General features: G+C 40.0%; 1 protein-coding gene across 3 annotated transcripts; it reads right to left on the reverse strand.

Moving 5' to 3' along the window:
* Nucleotides 1-2,258: 2,258 nt before the first annotated feature.
* Nucleotides 2,259-21,911, reverse strand: LOC311580197 (uncharacterized protein). Of its 3 annotated transcripts, none has more exons than XM_084751529.1 (4): nt 21,758-21,911; nt 5,365-5,491; nt 5,099-5,159; nt 2,259-3,933 (listed from the first exon to the last, which is right to left on the reverse strand). In XM_084751529.1, the coding sequence occupies exons 1-4, from the start codon at nt 21,758-21,760 to the stop codon at nt 2,793-2,795; spliced, it is 1,332 nt and encodes a 443-aa protein (XP_084607655.1). In that variant the 5' UTR covers nt 21,761-21,911; the 3' UTR covers nt 2,259-2,792. The 3 variants fall into 3 exon arrangements, with proteins under 3 accessions (XP_084607655.1, XP_084607657.1, XP_084607656.1); XM_084751531.1 differs by having other exon boundaries at nt 5,365-5,486; nt 21,758-21,899; XM_084751530.1 differs by lacking the exon at nt 21,758-21,911 and adding an exon at nt 12,641-16,145.
* Between the last annotated feature and the right edge of the window lie 2,611 nt (nt 21,912-24,522).

Below are 24,522 nucleotides of genomic sequence, written 5' to 3' on the forward strand. Positions count from 1 at the left end.
GATTGGCTAAGATCAAAAATTCAAGTGACACCACTGCTCGCGAGGATATGGAGAAAGAGGAACACTCCTTCATTGCTGGTGAGAATGCAGACTGGTGTAGCCACTTTGGAAATCTGTCTGGCACTCTCTCAGAAAACTGGGAATAGGGCTTCCTCAAGACCCAGCTATTCCACTCCTTGGAATATACCCAGAAGATGCTCCAACAAGAATATTTGCTCAACCATGTTCATAGCAGTCTTGTTCATAATAGCCAGAACGTGATTTGTTTTTTCATGTGCACTATTTTCCCCTAAATTGAAAAGACAAGAACTCCCACACTGCGGATAGAGCCTGTCCCTATTTTTACAGTATTCTAGCATCTGCTTTATATATATCTCCACACCTTCACTATTCTAATTCTCACCATCAATATTTCCACTTGGATCCCATTTCAGAACCAGACATGAATGCACATGTGTAACTTACTCCCAGTTTACATCCTCTGTCAAGAAGGACAACATCAGTTTCACTGAGTAGTGCATAACGTTATGCTTAAGACTATACTTGCGACTGCTGCTTATGTAAAACACAGACTTTGGGGTGTTTCAGGAAAGGTAAACATGGAAATAGGCTGGAAGTTGTGCAGGTTGTGCTCTGATCTCCATGTGCACACGCACAAATGCACATACCCACAACCACTCATGTATATAGACAGGCGAATACATGTGCAAAGAAGCACACACACAATTTTATTACTTATTTTTTTTAAAGATTATTTTGGAGATACTCAAAGCCTCCTACATTTTATCTTGGATGCCAGCAAAGGTAGAGGTTTGCAATCGTCCTTACGGGATTATGTTTATGGACATCCCTGTATTCCTATAGTTTGACGGTCATCCAACTATGTATGTATAATCTGTCATCTATTTACTTATCATCTATATATAATCTATTTTATCTATGTATCATCTATGATCTAACCACTTGCTGTCTATCATCAATCTATCAGGTATCTCTCCATCTGTCTATCTATCATCTATCTAGTTATGCTTGTTTGTGTCTGCGCATGCTTGTTGGTGCCTGTGGAAGCCAGAAGAGACTGCTGAACCCTGGAGCTGCAGTCCCGAAGTTGTAAGTACTGAGTGAGTGTGGATGCTATAAACTTACTCGAGTCCTTCAGGAAGCACATGTGTTCTTAGGTCCAGGGCCACCCCCATCTTGACAAACATACTTGATTTTGTACTGTCATCCCTCCTGTAGATGCACATGTGCATACAGAACACAATATCTCTGAGCTTTCATTGACATGTTGGTAGAAAAAAGCTTTAGATTGTGGCAAGGGCTTTCTGGGACCCGAGATCCTCACATTAATCTTTGCTGAAATAACATTTTCCAAACTACCCAGACAACTGAATGAGACAAGATTGCCAACTAGGGATCTAAACAAAGCTATTTATTGATTGTCTCTGTGGCAGCAAATTGGTCATCCCTACAGGGTGGATGGGAAAACGCCTCATGGGGTTCCGTTTATAAATAAGAAGGGGCTTTCTCCCCTGATCCTTCCTGAAGGCCTTGATTAACTATGATTGACAGGTTGACAGGGCCTGTCATCTATCTTGTTTGCACCTAACACTTCATATTCAACAATAAAGGATGTACACTTTGAGTCTATGTTTTAACAATAATGATAAAAACTACTTCAACCTCCATGTTCTCACTTTTACCTTTTCAGCTCTAGCGGGGGAAAAAAACAAGGAATACAGGACCTATAAAAAATGGACTTTGACCACATTTTACCAGGTCAAAACACACTATTTAAAAAAATCCTCCCCCCCCCCAATGTTTAAGAATGTTAAGAAATTTCCTATTTTACAGACTGCCATAATCAGGCACCAAAGTAAGTGTGCCCTTGGGGACCAAGTTCATGGTTGTGAAGCAATGTCAATAATTTTTAGAGTTCAGATACATTTAAGGTACGTACATGTATGTATGTGTACGTATATATATGTATGCAAGTATACATATATGTGTACATGCATGCATATATGTGTGTAATGTATGCATGTTTAGGTACATGTATGTGCATGCATACATGCATGTGTGTACATGTATGTATATATGTATGTGTACACATACATGTGTCTGCTCTGTTTGGACCCCACCAACACCATCATACTTTGCAAATACTGAAACCAGAGCATGTGACAGGATGGGGGATCATTCTCTTAGCATGGGTCATGGTCTTAAAACCTATAATAACATTATACACACACCAGAAATGTTTTTTCAAAATAAATTTCATTGCTGTTACATCATCTAACGTCTGTACACAATTCCCTTAGAAGGCAGTACTTCAACATGAAGTGTTAAATGATAACTAATGGGAACAAGGAGAAATATGGAACATCAAAAAATATATACATATCCATAACAATCAAGCTCTGTTGTGAGATATACAGTTGATTGATGATAATCCTACTGCATGACATGTCTAACAGATAGATGAAAATGCTGCTTTGGACACACACAAAGTATTTAATGTTTCTTATCTTCTCTTCTATTAAGCATTTTAACAATAACATTGCTAAAATGTGTTGACAAAACAGGACACATTGGAGGTACATCTTCTATACTTGGACTTGTTGTATTCTAGCCAAGTCGCACAGACCAAGAAGATCTTTAGATGTGATCTCTTGCCAGAGCAGTCATGCTCTGAATTAACATTTCTCTACATTACATTCATAGGGCTTTTCTTCTGTATGAATTCTTTCATGAACTTGAAGATGACTACGATAGGCAAAGGCTTCATGGCATTAATTACGTTTATAACGCTTCTCTCTTGTATGAACTTTTTCATGCTTTTGAAGATGACTTTGTTGTATATAGGCTTTAACACATTGACTACATGCATAGGGTTTCTCTCCTGTATGAATTCTTTCATGCCTTATAAGAGAACTTTGATCTGCAAAGGCTTTACCACATTGATTACACGCATAGGGTTTCTCTCCTGTATGAATTCTTTCATGCCTTTGAAGATAACGGTGATGTGCAAAGGCTTTACCACAATGATTACATCCATAAGGTTTCTCTCCTATTTGAATTCTTTCATGCATTTGAAGACGACTATACCATGCAAACACTTTACCACAATGATTATATTTATGAGGCTTCTCTCCTGTATGAACTCTTTTATGCCTTTTAAGATTACTCTGAAATGCAAAGCCTTTACCACATTGCTTACATTCATAAGGTTTCTCTCCTGTATGAATTCTGTTATGCATTTGAAGCTGATACCGAAATGTAAAGGCTTTACCACATTGATTACATTTACAGGGCTTCTCTCCTGTATGAATTCTTTTATGCCTGCGAAGACAACCGCGACTTGTAAAGGCTTTACCACATTGATTGCATTCACAAGTTTTCTCTCCAGTATGAATTCCTTCATGACTTTGAAGAGAACTGTGACTTGCAAAGGCTTTACCACATTGATTACATTCATAAGTTTTCTCTCTTGTATGAATTCTTTCATGCCGTTTAAGATTACCCTGACATGCAAAGGCTTTACCACATTGATTACATTCATAACGTTTCTTTCTAGTATGAATTCTTTCATGATTTTGAAGAGACCTGTGACTTGCAAAGGCTTTATCACATTGCTTACATTCGTAGGCTTTCCCTCCTGTGTGAATTCTTTCATGATTTTGAAGAGACCTGTGACTTGCAAAGGCTTTACCACATTCCTTACATTCATAGGGTTTCCCTCCTGTATGAATTATTTCATGCCTTTGAGGTAAACTGTGATGATGTACAACGGCTTTACCATATTGAATACCTTCATATGGTTTCTCTCCAGTATGAATTCTTTCATGACTTTGAGGATAACTCTGACAAGACAAAGATTTACCACACTGAGTAAATTCTGAGGGTTTTTCTCCAGTATGTTTTCTTTCCTTCCTGCAAAGATAATTGGCACATGTTAAAGCTTTACCACATTCATTAAACTCATGAATCTTTTTATCTGTAGGAATTTATTTTACATTTCAGTCTAATTATAAAGATGAATCAGATCTTATGGCATTATCACATTGTTTATTTTCATTGTGCTCCCCTTCCTCATAGGTTGTTTTGCATCATAGAGGATATCTGTGATGGTAAGAGCATTTACTGCATGGACCACATTTATAGCATCCTTTTTCTATATAAGACGTTTTTCACATATTCAAAGAGAACTGGAAGAACTCAGAGCTTTACCACAATAATTTCATTCATATTTTTTTCTATAATGTAAGTCATACTGGACTTGCAAAGTGAACCAAGACAAACAGAAGAAATCCACATTCATAGTACTTATGGGATTTTCTTCAGTGAGAGTTTCTGGATGCGTTGCCAATGAAGTTGGAAAACCCAGTAACTGTAAACTTGTATTGCATTCAGAAAGTCTATGAAAAATGGGGACCACTACATATCTACAAATCTTCTTATTCTTCTGCATTAGAAAGGGGTATGTTGCTTCATTCAACATCCCTATTTTCACGAGGCTTGTGTCTATTGTGACTTATGATATATCTATTAAAAGAAAAGTAACAAATAAAAGGATTCCCCATGCATTCACAGTTTGAATTTTCGTTTCCTCAGAGTCATATGGCATAGGGATTAAAGTTTCTCCACAGTAACATTTTTCATTCTCATAAACTGCTCCTCTCACTAAACTTAGCAATATTACCACAAATAGATGAGTAATACCAGCTTTATTATGGACTATTTTCTTATTAGAAGGTTTTGGACATAGACTTATCACCTATGCAATGAGTATACCTTCTGCCATATCTATGTGGTGTGAGACTAAACAGACTAATAGTTATACAATCTCGCTCTCATGGGGCTCTGATTCTTCAACTGGTGATATCTGTAAATACACTGTTTTCTTTTCTTTTCTTCTTTTCTTAGAGGAATGTCTTGCAAACACAAATGAGATACCTGACATTGGGGTACATGGTTTTGTGAGAATTTAATAATCATCAAGTAGTACATTTTCAGACTCTTGCTTTTCTTTAAAACTTGAGGACATATTAAAATTTCATCAGAGGCATATTCATATCAACCTGCACATGAAAATTACCATCGATGTCTTCTAGAACTTTGAAAAGCTTCATCAATACTATGGTCTTCCCAATTGTAGCCTAAAATATAGTACCAAAAAAATGTATGTTATACTACTGGAAATTAGGCAAAATTCAAGTTACTATTCAGTGAACTGTAGAAACATGCCTGGTTTAGTAACCTAATTTTTCCTCATTCTCAATTGAAATTACAATAACAAATAACGTTAATAAAGAAAACTTTGTCACTAGATTTTTAAAAAGAAAAGAAAATTTACTATCTTACCTATGGCCGTGAGATTTCTATAGGTCTCCAGCATCACATCTCTGTAGAGACTCTTCTGGGAAGGATCCAGCAAAGCCCACTCTTCCCGAGTGAAGTCCACATGCACGTCTTCATAGTTCACTCTATCCTACAACAACCCATACAGGTGTACAAGAGAAAGCACGATCACAACAACACTGTAGCTGCATGCTTCATTGACAATATATTCATATAATTCTGGTGCTTCCTCCACTTATTTCCTGACAAAGATGTTCTAATGTAATCACCAAGTCACTTTAGAAGGAACCTGAGGGCTGGAGAGATGGCTCAGTGGTTAAGAGCACTGGCTGCTTTTCCAAAGGTCCTGAGTTCAATTCCCAGCAACCACATGTGTCTCACAACCATCTATAATGAGAGCTGGTAACGTCTTTGGCATACAAGCATACATGCAGGCAAAACACTGTATACATAATAAATAAAAAAATCATTAAAAAAAGGAACCGAATGAGGTTCACATCTCTTATTTCTGCACCCCTTGAATAGAATATAGCCTTGCAAGAGGAATGACAGTCAACAGACTAAATATGAGAGAGAGAGAGAGAGAGAGAGAGAGAGAGAGAGAGAGAGAGAGAGAGAGAGAAGAGAGAAAGGCAAATAGATCAAGAGTACTGAGCTCACATCAGGGAAATTGTATGAACAATTACTAACAATAAAAATGATGACCAAGTTGGATGTATTTTCTTATGCCTTTAATCCCAGGACTCAAGAGGCAGAGGCAGGTGTATCTTGTTGAGTTAGATATCAGCTTGGTCTAAGCAATGAGTTTCAGGATAGCAAGAAGTACATATTAAGACCCTGACTCCTCTGCAAAAATCAAACAAACAATAAAGAAAAAAACTAAGAGTTCATTACTGAAGAATCTATGAAGTATTATGTATCCACTCCATTCTGTAGTCACCTTCTGGAAACCTGAAGTGCTGAAGTGCCCTAGCTTAAAGTGTAACATTAATAAGGTCGTACTAATACAAAATGATTGTTTAAACATTTACAAGTAGACAGAGGAGAACATTAGCAATATAAATGTTGATCATAAATAAGCAACACAGGACAGAAGAGATGGTACAGCAGAGCTATTGCTGGTCCTCCAAAAAACTGGAGTCATTTGACAGTATTTTCATGGAGCCTCAAAACTACCCATTACACCAATGGTATATACCCATTATATATTTCTGAGGTGATCTTCTGGCTACTATGAGGACCAGGCACACATCATGTACATATTCATGCATACAGACAAAGCAAACATATTTATTCAAAAAATCAAAAGAAATGCAACAAGTAGGAAGAAAGTCAGACACATGAAATCCAATGACCCAGAAGGCTTATGTAGTATTAATGTCATGAATACATACCATCCTGAGAAATTAAATATATTCTATGCTACATTTCAAAATTCAAGATATGGATGAAAATCAGCACAACAGCATATACTGGTATGTACCTTCACACATGTACCTACATGCAGCCATACATGCAAAACCTATATTCCAAGCCCAGTACCTAATAACATAAAAAGAAAACAAGTCAGGTATATTGGCCCATATCAATTCTCAGTACTCTGTAGGCAGAGTCATATAGATGACAAAGTTCAAGGCCTGCTTGGTCTGCATACCTACTTTAAGGACAGCAAGTGCTATATAGAGAAACTTTTTGTCTTCAAAAAAAAAAAATTAAAAATATAAGGCTAGCAAAATAGCTTCGTATTGAATAGCAACTGCTTCTACTGTATCTTATGTGATTTGGGGATAGAGATTATAATAGTGAGGGCATGACAGCCCAAGAAAGAAGCTGACTGGTCAGCTTCAATCACAACAGAGTAGATACAAAGAACAGGAAATGGGTTAAGTCTATAGACACTCAAATTCTATCCCAAATAAGCAATCTAGAAATGCTCCTCTTATAAAAGCTTCCATAATCTCCCCAAAGAAAGCCACAGAGGAGAGACAAATATTCAAAACATCATCCTACCTGAGAGCTTTTCAATTCAACCAACTACATCCAAACTACAATCCAACAAATACCCTGGTCACTATAGGCCATCCTATTAATTGAAGGCTTAGCACATGGCCATCCCATGAAGAAAATGTATTTTCTCTAAATTCAATGATTCTAATCGTCTGTGACAGCACATACACTGTTCAAATGTCCAAAGACCCTTTTGACACAAGACACTGGCTCTTGTCTGCCACATCATGTAAAATAAGAAAACAAATTACATATTTCCAATATACACTGGCACAGAATAGCCATTCCCATTCTACTAGAGAGGAATGTGTACACAGTAAGGGAAGACTGGACCAAGGCAAGAAACCAAGCAGGGCAAACACCAAACCCTGGGCACTGCTCAGACAAATGGGAGTTTCAGTTGCAAAGGGCTTAGATGGCCATGGCCCTCCAAGCTCTCATATCTCCTTCATCTCCCAGTTTGTTTACTTCCATTCCATATACGCACTTCTCCCAGGCAGATTTCATCCTCACAGCTTTATGCAATAATCTCACAGTATCTTCACTGGGGCTCTCACTTTGCCAAACATACAGATCTGGGCAGACTTAAAAATCAAGCCACAGAGGAAGACTCTACGACCTTAACATTTGCATCTTTCTTGTTTCTAGAACCAGCACAATATGGGTGATACTGTCAAGTTTGTGAAAGTTTTATATGAAGTTCCTTCCTAGCGCTAGGAATCATTCTACCTTCTCCCTCTATTAATTGAAGGCTTAGCAGGAGAGGATATATCCTGTAGAGCAACTTCTTAGGCTTCCCAACCATAGCAAGGGCCTTCTCTTTAATGGTGATAATCTTTCTTGAAAATTCCTACCCCTGTTTCATCACTTTACTGCCATATGAAACCACCCAGTTCTGTTTTTTTTTTTTCCTCTAAAACTACAAACATTGCATTCATTTCTAATCCACGTGTCGGGCTTTTTTTTCCCCACTGTAGTCCTGAATGAGTCACAAGTAATAACCATCCAACAGATTCAATATTTCACCTAGAGACCAGCCCATTATTTTAAAATTCTTTTTTATTCAAATCTTCAGGGTGTGGGAATAAGAAAGATTTAGGGCCTAAAATATCACACAAATCACCTATAGCTAAGTTTTTCTTGGAGCCTATTTTCCACTGAAAGGGTATGACCTGGAATTCCTCTGTTTGCATTACTGTTGTAACCTGCTTAAACTCTATAGCCCCTCTGTTGAGGCCTACTTTAGATTCCAGCATAACTGTGGCTCCTCAGTCAACATAAGCTCTTAGCATACCAGCAACTATTTTGACTCCATGTCTCCATTTTGATTATAAGGTGAAATTAGGTTCAAGTTCTCAGGCCCTGGGTGCCTGAAACCAGGAAGGTTCAAGGCTTGTGCCTTAGAATAAAACAATAGATAATAAATGCATGCTCTGCTGGGCTTCAAGATAAATGTATGTTCAATTAAGAGTTAAGACCATAACATCCTGCTATGTTTCTTACTCCCAGAGAGCGGGAAAGGCCCCAGGAGCCTGCTCTCTTAAGTCCTAGCCAATCAGCTTAAAAAGCTTTGTTCTTTTGTTTGGCTAGTCAAATTGATGTAATACTGCCCTCCCCTTTGCTTTTCACCTGGTTACCTGGTTACAGATTTCCTTATAAAAAGCTTCCCTTAGAGGCAGACCAACATGACAGTCTTATTCCTGAGTTCCAACTGTGGCCCTGACTGGTCAGTTCTTATTGCCAATGTCACATGTGAATTTACAGGCTGTGGTCCTAACTGGTCAGGTCTTGCTCAACATTCAAATAAACTTCAATCAATCTGAGACTGGTGTTCGAGTGTTCAGTATCCGGCTATTGAAATCTAACACTATCAACACTCCAATCTTCCAAGTCCTACAAGAACAGCAGATTAAGCTCTGTGTACAGCTTTCAGTGCATTCTGCCACCTCAAGTACTTACGTCGTCCACATTCCTCTAAGAGAGAGCATTCCCAAATTCTGCCCAGCATCACAATCACTTTTTCTGTACCATTTTTGTTGTTGTTGTTGTTATAACTCACTACTCTGCTGTTGTGATTGAATCCTCTAACCAAAACCATCTCAGGTAATGAATGGGTTGTTTGGATGGTTCTGACAGATCTCTGTCCATCATTTTGGGAGCTTAGGACAGAAATTCAAGCTAGAAAATGAAGGCAAAAACCATGGACAAACATTTTTCCTGGTTTGCTCTCTTGCTTGGTTACTGTTTGATGCTCAGCTAGCTCTCTTGTCCAGCCCAGGCCAACTGCTTACAGACAAGGCCACCCTCATTGGAAGAGCCTTCTCACATCAGTCATCAATCAACACAGACTTAGCAACCCGCCATTTTGATGGGGGCATGTCCTTAGCTGAGGTCCTTCAAATGATTATATGCACTGAAATGAGAAGTCAAGATATAAGGATACAAAGACAATAATTTATGAGAAAGTATTTTGGTTATTTTAGAAGTATGACTGAATAATGTTTATTATTAGCCCTATAATAATTATTATGGTGGTATTTCCCAGCCTGCTAGCAATCAATGAAACACAGACTCCTGTTATATTTTAAAATAGACTTAGTTAACATGGGGCAGGGAGAATATTCCCCTAAACTATCTCCCATATTGGGGCAGGTATTCCATAGCCTACCCTAATCCCATTCCATCTGCTTCTAATAATTTCTATTGAGCTACCTCCCATCCATAATCTCAAATACTTGCCAATTATCATCATCTGAACCAAATCTCCATCCACATTGGCCATGTGCTTCTTCCTCCACTTAGCCTATGATAGCCGGCCCCTCCTTCTCTCTTCCTCCTCCCGTCTCTTCTGGTCTTCTTCCCAAAAGCCAGCAAACCTTAGCCACGCCAATCCCATTTGCCCTGTTCAGATGTGTTTCCTTTTTCTTGGCCAAATAGGAATAAGTTTTTAGGCAAGTATACACAGCAATCTTAGGGCACAGAGATAACAAGCAGTAATTAGCATCAAAATACATCAGACCAACCTCCAACAATCCCCCTTTTCTGTCTAAATACAAAGGCATTTTTTATAGTATGCAGTAAGAACAATTATTTTTAAAAATTATAAAAAACCAATAGCCAAGATTTACATAAAAAGTCTAGCCAAAAGGAATTTGGTAACCTTGAAGAAAATATTATCTTTTCTATTTCAGTGAGTCTAAAGTTTTGAACCTAAATCAATCTATCATATCTCATATCTATCTTCTTAACTCCTAAACTACTAAGCTTATGTAAAACTAAATTATCTGATCTTCAGCCCCATCAGAGACTTGAGAGGGGATAAAATGAATTACCTGACTAAACAGGAAGTGCAGGTTAGCAGCTTCCAAAATGAAAAAATGAGAGTTTGCTGCCTGAACAGTCACCCTAAATTCATCTTCAGCCTCTGGCGCAATATATATGATGGACATATTTGTGAGGTAGGAACTACTGAGAACTTGTTTACCCTGTCTTGGCAGAATTTTGCCATCAACTCTGCCTGTATCCAAGCTTGCCCATTTCAGGCAGAATTCTGTCTGTGGCAGAAAAGAGGTTGTTTTTGGCCAGTGGCTTGTTTGCTACATTGAAGCCATCTCCATAAGGAGCTTCTTTGATGCTCATCATCTTCTTTGAGGTAGGCTTGGTGTTACTAGAGGTTAACCTGTCTTATTATCAAAGAATCCTTAAAATAATAAAAGCATCTTTAAATGCTGTACGTCTCTGAGGATTTTGAAGACCTTATCTATCTATAGAATCATATCTGTTAAACCTAGGATGCATATTCCTGTGATAAAAAACGACTAGTATATGACATGACCAGGATTTGATCAACTAACAATTAACTGGTATCACTTAATTATCCTAAAACCCTGTAATAGCACTTTCAAACTAATGGGACACAATGATAAGTGGACAAGTGATAGCACTGAGAGCATACATTAAAAAACATGGCAATATCTCTTCCTAGCAATTTAACAGCACAGCAGAAAACTCTAGAACAAAAAGTAAGCACACCTAGAAGGAGTAGACAGCTAGATTAGATAAACAATTAAGTAAACCTAAAATTCTTAGTTAACTAAAAGAATTTATTACAAAACTCCCAACTAAAAACAAACAAAGGAACAAAACCCCTCAGAGGTAGCTAGATTAGATAAACAAGTAAAGCTAAATTCCTAGTGAACTAAAAGAATTTATTACAAAACTCCCAACTAAAAACCAAACAGACAAAAAACCCCAACCAAACAATCAAAGGAACAAAAGTCTTCAGGGCAGATGGTTTTAGTGCAGAATTTAACCAGAAATTCACAGAAGATTTACCAATACAGCTCAAAGAATTCTAGAAAATAGAAACAGAAGGAACATTACCCAGGTGACTTTATGAAGCCACAGCTATCCTCATACCCAGAGCACATAAAGAGTCCACAAAGAAAGAGTATTATAGACCAAATTCCCTCATGACCATAGATGCAAATATACTCAACAAAATACTTGCAAACTGAACAAAGAATGTTAAAAAAGAAAAAAAAAAGCATCCACAATGCTCATGAAGGCTTCATCTGAGAGATGCAGAGATGGTTCATCATGGCAAAAGCAGTAAATGTGACCACCATATAATAAATTGGCACAACAACTACTAAAAACCAATTCGTCTCATTATACACCGAAGAATCCCTTTACAAAATCCAACACCAATTCATGATAAAAGTCTTGGAGAGATTTGGGATACAAAGGACAGCTCCAACTATAATAATAAAAATTTGCAGCAAGGCTATAGCCAACAATCAAAAACTGACACCAGGGCCATATTGCCGAGGACAACTTCCACACAGATCATTGAATGTAGAGAGGCCGAGCAGACTGAAGCGTGGCAACTTCACTCCTGTTTTCTAGTCTCTTTGGTGTGAGAAGTTACTCTACAGGCTACGGAAAGAGAAACCTGGACACTAATCCAGGTTAAACAAAAAACAAAAAAACCCCCAACAACCTACAACTGAAATCTGTCCTGCCTTCAAGATGTGCAGGAGCATGGTGGCATCAAACTTGTTTGAGGGGTCAACCAATATTTGACTTAACTTGAGCCTGCGCCATGAGAGTGACCCCCATGCCTTACAGTACCTGGATGGCCAGGAATCTCAAGGAGACTTAAATGGCAAGCATGGGGTGTGCATGCTTTTACACTGGGTCTCTGCTGTTACCTTCATGGTTTTGTGGGACCCCTTAACAGTAGCATCAGATGTAGCTCTAACTCTCTCACCTGGTCTTAAAATATTTTCCCCACTGGGTCACTTTGTCCAGATTCAATTTAAGGTCTATTGCCTTATCTGTTTCTATCCTTTTGGTCTTCTTCAGCTGTCATCTCGTGAAAGCCTGCTGGGGAGGGGGAGTGGATCTGGGGAGGAGGGGGGACAGGCTGGACTTAGGAGGAGTGGAAGAAGGGAAAAGAGTGGTCAGAATATATTGTATGAGAGAAAAATCTATTTCAATTAGAAAACATTAAATCAATTTTTCCTAAATGAAGATTCAAACAAGGGAAGAAATAATGAGCAAAGAGGGAGCAGGATTCTGACAGATCAAACCCTTACTCCATGTATATAGATAGTAAGCATCACACAGTTTATTTCCAACCTCATTCTTTTTTTTTTCTTTTTTCTTTTTTTTTTGGTTTTTTGAGACAGGGTTTCTCTGTGTAGCCTTGGCTGTCCTGGACTCGCTCTGTAGACCAGGCTGGCCTCGCACTCACAGCGATCCGCCTGCCTCTGCCTCCCGAGTGCTGGGACTAAAGGCGTACAGCACCATCCAACCTCATTCTTAGTCTCTGTCTAGATCTGTGAAATCAGACATTTTGCTCTCAGCAATGTGAAATAAATAATACCATGTAGGAAACAAACACTGGCCATTTTTATGTTTTAGCTTTCACTAGTTTGGATTGTGGAATTACTTCTGTAATTCCTGCTCATTTAATTCCAAAAGAGTACTCTGGTTTCTCTTTCAGGAAAACCAACTATTCAAATAAGAGAAATACATATGCAATGTTACACAGTATTCCTACATTAATTAAACAATTGTTTAAACATATAAAAATGTTCAATATTTAAACATGTTCTCCAAAAAAAAAAGAAACACAAAAAGAAAAAAGAAAAAAGTGTTGCTATCTAAGGCAAATTATTTCATCAGAAGAAAAGATGTGTCACTTGTCTAAGACTATTACATTTTTATTCAATTATAATTTATTGCCATTATTTAAATTCAAATAAAAGAACTGTTTCATAACCCCATTTTTCATCTTCATGTAGTATGACTCACTCTCAGAAAACTCTTATATTATCTAAGTTAAGTTGCTTTCTGCATTTTTACAGTTTACTACAGTAGCGCATTTGCTTATCATCTCTAAAACAACTCTTGCTCCTATAACAGCTTGATATTTAATTTTTCTTTTCCACAAATCAACTAAAAAAAAGTTAGAAAAACTCTTGAAGCTAACTGCTTCAGCTGGTTTCTGTGTTCTGTCTGACCTTCATTTTATATTGTTACCTGTAGTAAAGACAAGACAGCTGACGCTCTCACACCCAGCTGACAAATGACAGGACATTAAACATTAAAATAAGACGGGAGAAAGAAGTCCAATGACACTGTTTCACCATAACTACCTGCTGTTTGATAACGAATACAGCACTGACTATAAGAAGCCTTATTTTTTAAGAATTGCTATCGTATTAATTCACTTAGCACAATGTGCTCCTAAGGCACCCAGCTTGTCTTCAATGAATAAGCATTTAGTTATTTTAACATTTAGGTCACTGTGAATATAACTGCAAGGAACATGAGAATTCTGATGCTTCTTAAAACTAATTTAAAGCGTAGAGAAAATATGCTCAGAAGAATGCTAGGATCCACGACAATTCTGTCCTTTTATGAGAACTCTGTATACTGCAGACACACATAAACGTGGATGGAATGAGAACGTGTGGAGAACAAGGGTTATTTTATTTTTTTGTGGTAATGGAGCTGCGTGGGGGTAGGTAATATGTCCAAATGCATGAGAATTCATGCACTTAACATGTGCAATTTTACATTAACTACAACAGTGCAACATGGCTTTAACTAATTTTATTTGCTATCTGTGGAAAATCCCAACCTACTGCTATAAGAGTTTATTTTTATGCTACACAATCCAGTGTCACATTCAGATTCATTGTTCAATTCTGGACTATGTTTTATTTTCACTTTTTTTCTTCTCGGTTAGCACTTATGTGACCATTATTACTATGAGTTCTAGGTCATTAAACTTACACTTAAGCCCTTTTTTTTTTTTTGGTTTTTCGAGACAGGGTTTCTCTATGTAGCCTTGGCTGTCCTGAACTCACTTTGTAGACCAGGCTGGCCTCGAACTCGCAGCGATCCGCCTGTCTCTGCCTCCCGAGTGCTGGGATTACAGGCATGAACCACCATGCTGGCTTTAAATCCTCTCTCTATGGTTTTTTACATTATGCCACATCAGTTTTAATTTCACATACTTAAGCACATTTAGACTGCTAAATGAATGATTATGTAGAACAATATATTTTACCCTTTTATACAACACTAAACAATACCATTACAATGATGCATTTATTATTATTATTATTATTATTATTATTAGTTTTTGTTTTTTGAGACAGGGTTTCTTTGTGTAGCCTAGGCTATCCTGGACTCCCTTTGTAGATTAGGCTGGCCTCAAACTCAGGATGATCCACCTGCCTCTGCCTCCTGAGTGCTGGGATTAAAGGCGTGCGCCACCATGCCCGGCAAAAATGATGCATTTCAAAAAAAGATGTCCGCTATGTTATTTGCAGCATAAATCCAATAGATTCCAAAGAAAATTTCTAACAGTTTATAACAGGAAACTTCATTCTAAAGCTAAATTCCATGTGAGAAAACTCAGAATTCTCAATAGGATTATGAAGAAATAGTGCACTAGTTGATACAGTGTGACTTCTGTACTTACCACAAAGATAGAACAATTAAAAATGTGTACAATATTTGTGAAAATTTGAGGGCATGGAGAGAAAAATATAAAAACATAAGCCTAAAAATATATTGAAGTTTTGATCAAAATACCTAAGGAAACATGGTCATGAAAAATGTGAACTTGACCATGTTACCTATGATTGTATGTGTATACAAATTAAATAAACAGAGACTTTGTGATTACAACAAAAATAACTCAAAGTGACCCTTAAACTGTTATATTTCTGACCTGCCACCTATTCCTGATCTTTCTTCCAAACAGAAAGACCCCATGCTCTAGAGCTTTCTCTGCAAATAGAGGTGATCAGATATTGGGGCTATGGCTCTGCAGCCCCTCAGGACCTCTTGTGGTTTCAGGCAAACTCAGCCCCACTGAAGCCTACACACAAAACAAATGTTTCAGAATAATTTAATGTCAGCTTCCTTCCACATGGATTATGTCACAAGATGTGGAATATATCCTATCCAACAACTCAATACCATGCGCACCTGAGAAATCTCTGCATAGCAGAAACTCCTTTTGTACCCTGGAATTGAATTTCCATGAATTTCCATCACAGCTGGTGGCAGAAGAAAGGAAAAAAAATTCTAATCAAGTATTGCTGAAGGAAAATACCCATAATCTCCTTTCTACCAGTTTCAAAATTATTTATAATATTTGAAACCAAAACTGAATATGGATGCAAGGACTAGAGCTTCTAGAAACCAGACCTTCAGTTCTCCAGTCTGTTTCCCTACTGCACACCAAAAGCCTGTGGACAGTGCTATTATAAGAATTACTACCAAGAAGAGACTTGATACCCTATGAGCACATAAAGGGGGAGGAAATCCCCCTCAGTCACAGTCATGGGGGCGGGGAGTAAGGGGAAAATGGGAGGGAGGGAGGAATGGGAGGATACAAGGGATGGGATAACCATTGAGATGTAATATGAATAAATTCATAAAATAAAATTTTAAAAAAAGACACCAATGAAAAAAATTAAAGTTAAAAGCTAAAAAGCACATTTCTAGTTCCTATCCAGCTTCTACTGAGTATGTCCCTATAAATCTGTATTTTATTGAAGTCTCTAAATGACTCTCAAGAGAGCCTAACATTTAAAACCAAAAGGCTCAAAGTGTTAGTTTATTAAAAGGAAAGATAGTACTCGTCTCAATGTTGTAAATGAAATAAATTTGAATGACTGCTTCAATCTGATACAATTATTGACCCTAGAATCACTGGTACCTCCTTGGTAGGTGGAACTGTTGGGTGTATATATCATTATCTCAAGACTTTATGAATAGTGTTTGTTGGTGGACCACATATTACAAATTTTCTTTTTTAAAAAATTAGAATCTATAAAAAAGAGCCAGCAAAAAATAATAATAATAATAATAAAAAAGAATTGCAGTTTTCCACTTTTAGTGATGCAGAGCCTCCCCAGAGAATCCACACTCAGGAAGGGTCAGAGGCCTAGGGCCTCTGCCCAGATCAACACGTGGACATACAGAACCACACTCTGGCCCACAGCCCATCTTCATCCTAGCAAATCAGAGTCTGACAGAACAGCAAACCTTCTCCTCCTGGCCTGGAGACAGTGGCCTCCACACTCACCGTGGCATGGCATGTGGTCTTCCTCACAGTTCTCTATGACTGCATCAGAGAAGAATCATAGAAAGAACCTGTAAGCTACCTTGCTCTAGTGCTCTGCATGGTTAGGCCTGCAAGAGCCTCGATTAGCCTGGAAAATCCAGCTGCTCCTCTGGACAGTATAAGCTCCTCTACTGGGGGGGTCAGGGATCAAACAACTTAGACAGCTGAAGACTTCCCAGCTCTGACCTTCCATCCTAAGGTCAGACAGAGCACTAGTCTGGGAAATTTGTATTTAATAGAATTTTCTTGTCCCCCAGAGCACTTTCCGTTCCTCCACCAAGGCATAGGGACCTTTGTTTACAAACTCCATTACACACTCAACGTCCAGTGCAACCATCTCCTCCTCATAGCTGGGAGGTCCTGTAGCTGAACTTCCGCCAAATTCAAACAGTAAAAACAATTAAAGCAAAAAGTGGCCACAAATTTGAAAGTGAGGAACAGTCAATGGAAGGGGAATTAAAACAACAAATAAAAAGAAAGGGCGTAGCTGCTCCTATGCATGGTAGAGTAGTACATTTATTATAGATAAAAGGGGAAGCACAGCCAGAGCCAGGGACATCTAGGAGTCCAGAGTGGACATGACCCTGAGCCATGTGAAGAGAAGGAGGAGGGGAGAAGAGAGAGCCAGATCCAGAGGTCAGGATGGTAAATATAGGTGAAAAAGACCAGGTAACCAAAAGGATTGCATTACATAAGGAAGGGCAGCTGAGAAAAGAACAGCCGAACCCCTGGGCTAGAGTACTGGGTATGTCAACCATTATCCTGTAATGGGTAGGGACTGAAGGATGCTGGGAGAAGAGGACAGCCAGGTTCACATCAATTTTTTAAAAGGACACCTCAGGCATTTGCCGCAGGGTTTGAGACTTAGTAGTAGACAGAAATAAGAAGGTTGAAATATTTTAATTTTAATTTTAAACATATTTTTAAAAGTTGAAACAGGCCGTATGGTCCAATATTCTTCAGGGACTAGACATATGTACTAGAGCACATCAGGTAGCACTCACACCTTTTCTCTTACATTGTGCATTTTCAGACATGAAAAATAACATTTCCTGTTAGTCAGAGCCACACTAGTGTGTCCAGATCTTCTGTGCTGGTTAAACAAGTGTAACTACAAAAGTTTGGTTTCTAGAAATTAGTTTAGTTCCTCATCCAGATTCTTAATCATCCTGGTCTCTGACTCCCCCACAATTGCCAGTTTGGACTTTTACTGACCACCTAAAGTTGATTACCTGGCTTCTCATTGCTAATGCCCCCTACTGTCAGAGCAGCAAAGCGCCCACCTTCCTTCCTCTCAACCCTTTTCTGTGCTGTGACTAAACCAACTTCAAAGTTGGTCAATTGACTTTTTTTTTTTTAAATCAATTGACTTTTAAAAAAGATAAATATAATTGAAAAAATACATAAGTAAACTGACTTTGAAAAAAGAAGGCCCTTCACAGCCGCATCGGTAAGCACCGCAAGCACGCTGGGGGCCGCGGGAATGCTGGAGGCGCGCACCACCACAGGATCAACTTCGACAAATACCACCCAGGTTACTTTGGGAAAGTTGGTATGAGGCATTACCACTTAAAGAGGAACCAGAGCTTCTGCCCAACTGTCAACCTGGATAAGCTGTGGACACTGGTCAGTGAGCAGACACGGGTCAATGCTGCAAAAAACAAGACCGGAGTTGCTCCCATCATTGATGTTGTGCGATCGGGATACTACAAAGTTCTGGGGAAGGGCAAGCTCCCTAAGCAGCCAGTCATTGTGAAGGCCAAATTCTTTAGCAGAAGAGCTGAAGAGAAGATTAAGGGTGTTGGAGGAGCCTGTGTCCTGGTGGCTTAAAGCTGCCTGAGGAGGTTAATTAAATGCTAACATTTAAAAGAAAAAAAAGAAAAGAAAAGAAAAAAGAAAAAAGAAGGCCCTTCTCTGGTAGAGTGAATGGCTTTAACGAGATAGTGTTGGACCTTGCCCCGTGTGCAATATTAGTGGCTGAGATCTATAACCTATAATCTATGACACACAGCTACAGGCAATGGCATACTTTTGCAATTTCTTTTTCTTTTTTTCTTTCTTTTCTTCCCCCCCACCCCCAACAGGGTTTCTCTGTGTATCCCTGGCTGTCCTGGACTAGCTTTGTAGACCAGGCTGGCCTCAAACTCACAGGGATTCACATGCCTCTACCTCCCGAGTGCTGGGATTAAAAGTGTGCGCCACCACCGCCCAGCTTTATTTTTCCAATTTCTGAGCTGACTTAACTGTGTCAATGAGGACTGCACATATCTACCTAAAGCAGCCCATTTATTGGCAAGTCAGTGTTCAGTGGGTCAAGCTAACCTACCCAAATTGCATACTTACCAATCTGGTCTGTTTTATTCAGATGCATGAATCAATACGTGCTGGGAAATTACAAACTCACTCACCCCACTTGAATCAGGCCCTTCTTCATAATGTTGACCCCTGCAGCTGACTGCTTTAAACTTTAGTCTGTGATGTAGCTACTGCTTTCCTGTTTCACTGGGCAGTGCACAGAGTAAACTGTTCCTCTTGTTCTGGTCTGAAGGCAGAGCCATGCTCCAAATGCAAATCCTTCTCCTGTTACTGAAATGGAAAGCTCACTTCCGACATGGCTAAAATTGGTAATTTTAGTCTTTTATTACACACACACACACACACACACACACACACATTACTTGGCTTCTCATTACGAATGCCTACTATTGTCAAAGCAGCAAAGCTCCCACCTTCCTCCCTCCCCACCCTTTTCTGTGCTGTGACTATACCAGCTTCAAAGTTGGTCAATGAACTCAATTCTTACACAAGTCCCTTTTTATTTGCTGGCCTTGAACTCACAGCGATCCACCTGCCTCTGCCTCCCGAGTGCTGGGATTAAAGGGGTGCACCACTACGCCCAGCAATTAAATAACTAAGGAATTCAGGAACTTTTATCAAGAGGAAAGCAAGGTCACTGCCGTAGGGTACAACATACTGGAATCAAGATGATCAAAAACATTTTTCTAAAAGTCTAAAGATACAGCTGTCCTTGAATTAATATATCTTCTCAGGAAGAAATCACTCCTCACACAATTAAAAGATGAACTAAGAAAATTCTCTTTGATGACAGCATGCATAAAGCTCTGGCTAATGCTCAAAGAGGAGCCAGCACAGAGCAGATTCTGCATTCCACATATGCTGTCTCCCTCAAGTCTCTTTTAGGTCCAGGCCTCATGTTATAGTTATGTTTGGAACAATTTAAATATGGACTGAAGACTTCGAATCTAGCCACAGACACATGGGAGGTTCACACAACAAAGACATTCCTAGAATTACCTGCTAGGTACACCAGTGCCAGAGCCTGGGTTGGAGGTGCCAGATGTGAAGGTAGGAAAAGTGGAAGGTGGAAAGCATTAAACCTGGAGCAGGGAGGTCTTACACAAGCTATGTCTTATATCAAGTAAGCTTAAGAACAGCATCTTATATTCTACTTACAGGGAAAATGGAAAGAAATAGGAGACTTCTATGAAGTCAGCAGAAACTATCATAAAAGGGACAAACTCAGGAGGAGTCTAAGAAAACAGTGTTGCACAGGAGGAACAAGAGGGTATCTCAAAAGATTACTGACTGAGCCTACAGTGGCCTTGGAACTGACAACCACAGCCCCACCTAGTGGGGAGGTCAGTTTTGAGGATCTGAAGCAAATGCTCTGGCCCCAGACCGTGACTAGCTCTCCTACACAGATTCCCAGCTTTAGAGAAGGAATTCTGTTTTATTCTCAGCACATCAAGGTCTTAGGCAAGGATCCAAGGCATAGGCCCCAGGCTGTCGCTGGCTCTAACAAGCATGTTCTTCGGATTGAGAAAGAGCTGTGTCATTTCCATACAGGAAGGCCTCAGGGAAAGCCTTGTTTGATCAGGCTGGCCCTTAACAAAACAGTTTCACAGAGTTGCCACCTGGAGTAGCCTTGCCCGTAAGGCGAAACTATGCTTTTCTAAAGAAGAAGCCTGGACGTTTATGGCACACCAGGCCTCAGTGTTGGTTGTGACCCTGTGATTCCCCGTTGAGCTCCTTCTTAGAGGTCTGTTATTTGAAAATGAAACTGGGCCTAGTGGCTGATTGTAAATCTAAGTTGTCTCCTTTGTTATGGTTTAGAGCCAAATGCCCAGACAATACTGGTGAACAGGCATGTGTACCCTAGAATCTTAGTCTCTAACAGGGCTGGTTAGCATGCGACTTATCTGCGTGGTGATTGAGAAACAGTCCTCCATGAGCTAAATCCTAGTTGGTGCCACCATTTCCTCAGCATCGGTAAATCCTTTACCTCATCCATCAAGCCTGCTCTTTTATATCACAGCTTAATATTGAAGTTCTACTCGACACGTGAGATGCCGTTTAAAACCGTCACAAAATTAACTCCAAATGGATCTCGCACCTAAACGTTAAACGCTAACGGTCGACCGAACTTATGAAAGAAATTAGAGAAACGAGTGCTCTCCGAGTTTAGTATCCCGCCAAGGAGGTTTCTACCCACAAGCCCTTGCTCTAAATGTTTTGTGCAGATTCAGCCCTCAGAGTGAAAATACTCAGAGGTAATCCCCGGGGTCCTTGGAATGACTAAGACCCCAAAGGACCCACAGGTGGCCACATCTGGTGCCGCTTACCACCCAGCCCCTAGGATGTCCCACCACCCCAGCTCCCTCGGCTTAGCGACCTGCTCCTCCCCGTCATGGGCAGTAACCCTGCGCTCACCATGTCTTCTGAGTTTGCTCGTCTTAGCTCAGCTCACAGCACTCAACAGCAGTGCACACAGTACATCGCGGGGAAAAAACCCTAGTCTGCTCAGCTACTGAGGAACCTGCAGCTTGGCACCCGGAAGAACCCTCCTCCTCTTCTGAGTGGCAGATCTGCCTGGCCCTGATTGGCCAATGAATCTTGAGTAACATGAGCACCTCTAGTGTGCGGAAGAGTCTGGATGCCCTGATTGGCCAGGGGAACTTGAATGACAAGAGCACCTCTCTTATGGTTAGAGTGTGCTAAAAGAATCCCGCACAGTGATTCCTGGGCTAGGCTTCCATTCCCAAGCCAATTTTCCAGATACGCAGAGATCTGCGTTTCAGTAGCACTTGCTTCTATCCTCCAATAGCCTACTCGTTTGGGAGGACTCACCTCCGCAGCTCCCCCGCTCAGCCTTCCGCTCCTCCCCTTTGTGGGCAGTGGCCCTCGCTCACCGTTCGCGATTTCTGATCTTGCCTGAGCTCAGCCCACAGCACTCTTCAGGCACGTCCCCGCTTTACTCCTCCTGGAATCAAGGGGGCAAACTTGCATGGCTCCTAACTGGACTTGCAGTGGAGTTATCAATCTGTTCCACAAGAGAAAGGGTGACCAGAATATTAGCAATTAAGGGAGATTTTAGGAAACAAAGTTTTCCTTTTCGGCTTCATGCTGGGTTCAGGTAAACTGCAGCTACTTTTCACCTGGTAGGTAGGAGACAATCCTGGGAGCACAGCAGTAAACAGGACAAACGCTGCAGAGCACTATTTCTTGTTAGCTGGCACATTTTCCTCAGGGGGTAGGTGAATTCAAAACCGGAAACAAAAAGAAACAAACATACAAGTTCTCTAGATGAAAATATAGAATGAATCTATGTATGTAGAAAGTGGATTTGTTAGACTGTTTCACAGGCTGTGGTCCAACTAGTCTAGCAATGGCTATCTACTGCAACATTCCCTACCTACTGCCCTATAACTCTTAATAAACAGTGTGAAGCCAGAAAGTTTGCTACTCATTGCCCTCTGCAGCAGGGAGGACCCGCCAGACTCTTAATATATGGTTTGGAACAAATCCACCCTTCTTACAAGGCTGTATATATATATATATTTACCATTCCTAGTATAGTCTTGAGCCCCACGTCAGGTACCAGCTGTAGTTCTCTTCTTCCCTGGGGGGGAGGGGGGGGCTGTTGGTAAGAGGAGCAGGAGAGGAGAAGCCGTAAGCACGACAGAGATGGCACACTCTGGGAACCACTTCAGGAGATAGTTCAACTTTAATCGGAGAGAACAAAGGCTGTACATCCCTTGGGGGTGGGTGGGGGCCCTCCAGGATAGACATTCATAGTTGATTGAAACCAGGCACTTTAAGGATACTTGTTTTGCATTTGATAGCACGCTCTTGCCATATGCACAGGAACACAGTAACTAATTATGCTATAGGTGCAGGGAAGGGAGAGCTAGCAGGGAGCTGTGTCAAGCGCCACATAGCAAGTGTCTTTACGGGCATCTATGTTTAAGATGCTCTCAAGATGGAGTCAAGCAGAAAGTTGGAGGCCCTGCTGGGGAAAGGGGGTCCAACATCTAATGCCAAGCTCAGAGTGGCTATCCTGACCTGGAGGACTACAACCTCAAACAGCAAGGCTTCTGGAATTGCAGCTGAAAGATGAGAGATAGTGTTGTCACCCAGAAGGGCTTAAAAAAGCTGAGGGACTGCAAGTGCCTCCTACCAGGTGGAAGCATGCAAAGCGTAGCAGATAGTTTTAGGCAATTGTAGGTATGACTGCAGATCTTCAGGGGAAGTGAGAGGAAAAAAAACTGAGCAGAGGTGGATAAAGTATTGTGATGATAAGATTTTCATCTGGGGAATCCCCAATTGGAATGGGAAACTCATCAAACAGAATGGTCCTTATCGCAGAGGAAACATGTCCCATATACTTGTAATAGGGGCCCACATGCCTGCTTTGTGCAGGCCTAGGGATCAAACCAATAGAATCGTGCATCTTGGTAAGCAATTTACCAACTGATCCATATCTTTATTCTCAAGCCATTATGTTCTGGTGTGGTTTATATTACTTTGTCTTAATGCCAGGATAGTTCACTGACACAAGTCTGTAGTCTACTGAGGTGATAAACACAAAATTAAAAAAAAAAAGCTTAAATATAAAATAGTCTACATCAGTACAACCAATGAAAGCCACTACTACATTTGACAAAGGAGGTAAATTTGAAATTATAGATGTGGTAGCCCCTCTTTTGCAAGCATCTTCCTGTTGAGGTAGGCTCTGATAAACTCTTCCCTTCTGAGGCATTTCAGAAAACTTGGGGAGGAGTCTTGAACTCATTGGCACAGGAGACAACTTCTTGAACAGAACAGCAACAGCTCAGGCTCTAGGATCAGCAATTAATAAATGGGACCTCATGAAACTGAAAAGCTTCTGAAGGCAAACAACACTGTCAACAGAACAAAACAGCAGCCTATAGACTGGGAAAATCCCAGGGGCCAAGGTCTGTGGATAATTACCAGAACCCAGCTCTTGGCCTGCTACCTTGAGAAACAGGATGTTGTGATAAAATCACCAGATGGGTTAGAGGAAATTACTTGAGACACCTGGTGCCTTGGGACAGCCTGCGGTTGAACTACCATGACAACCCGCCCACGCAGATCTCCTCATTTCCTCATTGCTTATCCTTTATAAATTGTTGTGTGAAAAATAAAGTTTGAGAGTTTAATCAGCACCCAGACTT

Source organism: Acomys minous (assembly GCF_964271855.1).
Source record: "Acomys minous genome assembly, chromosome: 2".
NCBI classification, from domain to species: Eukaryota; Metazoa; Chordata; class Mammalia; order Rodentia; family Muridae; genus Acomys; species Acomys minous.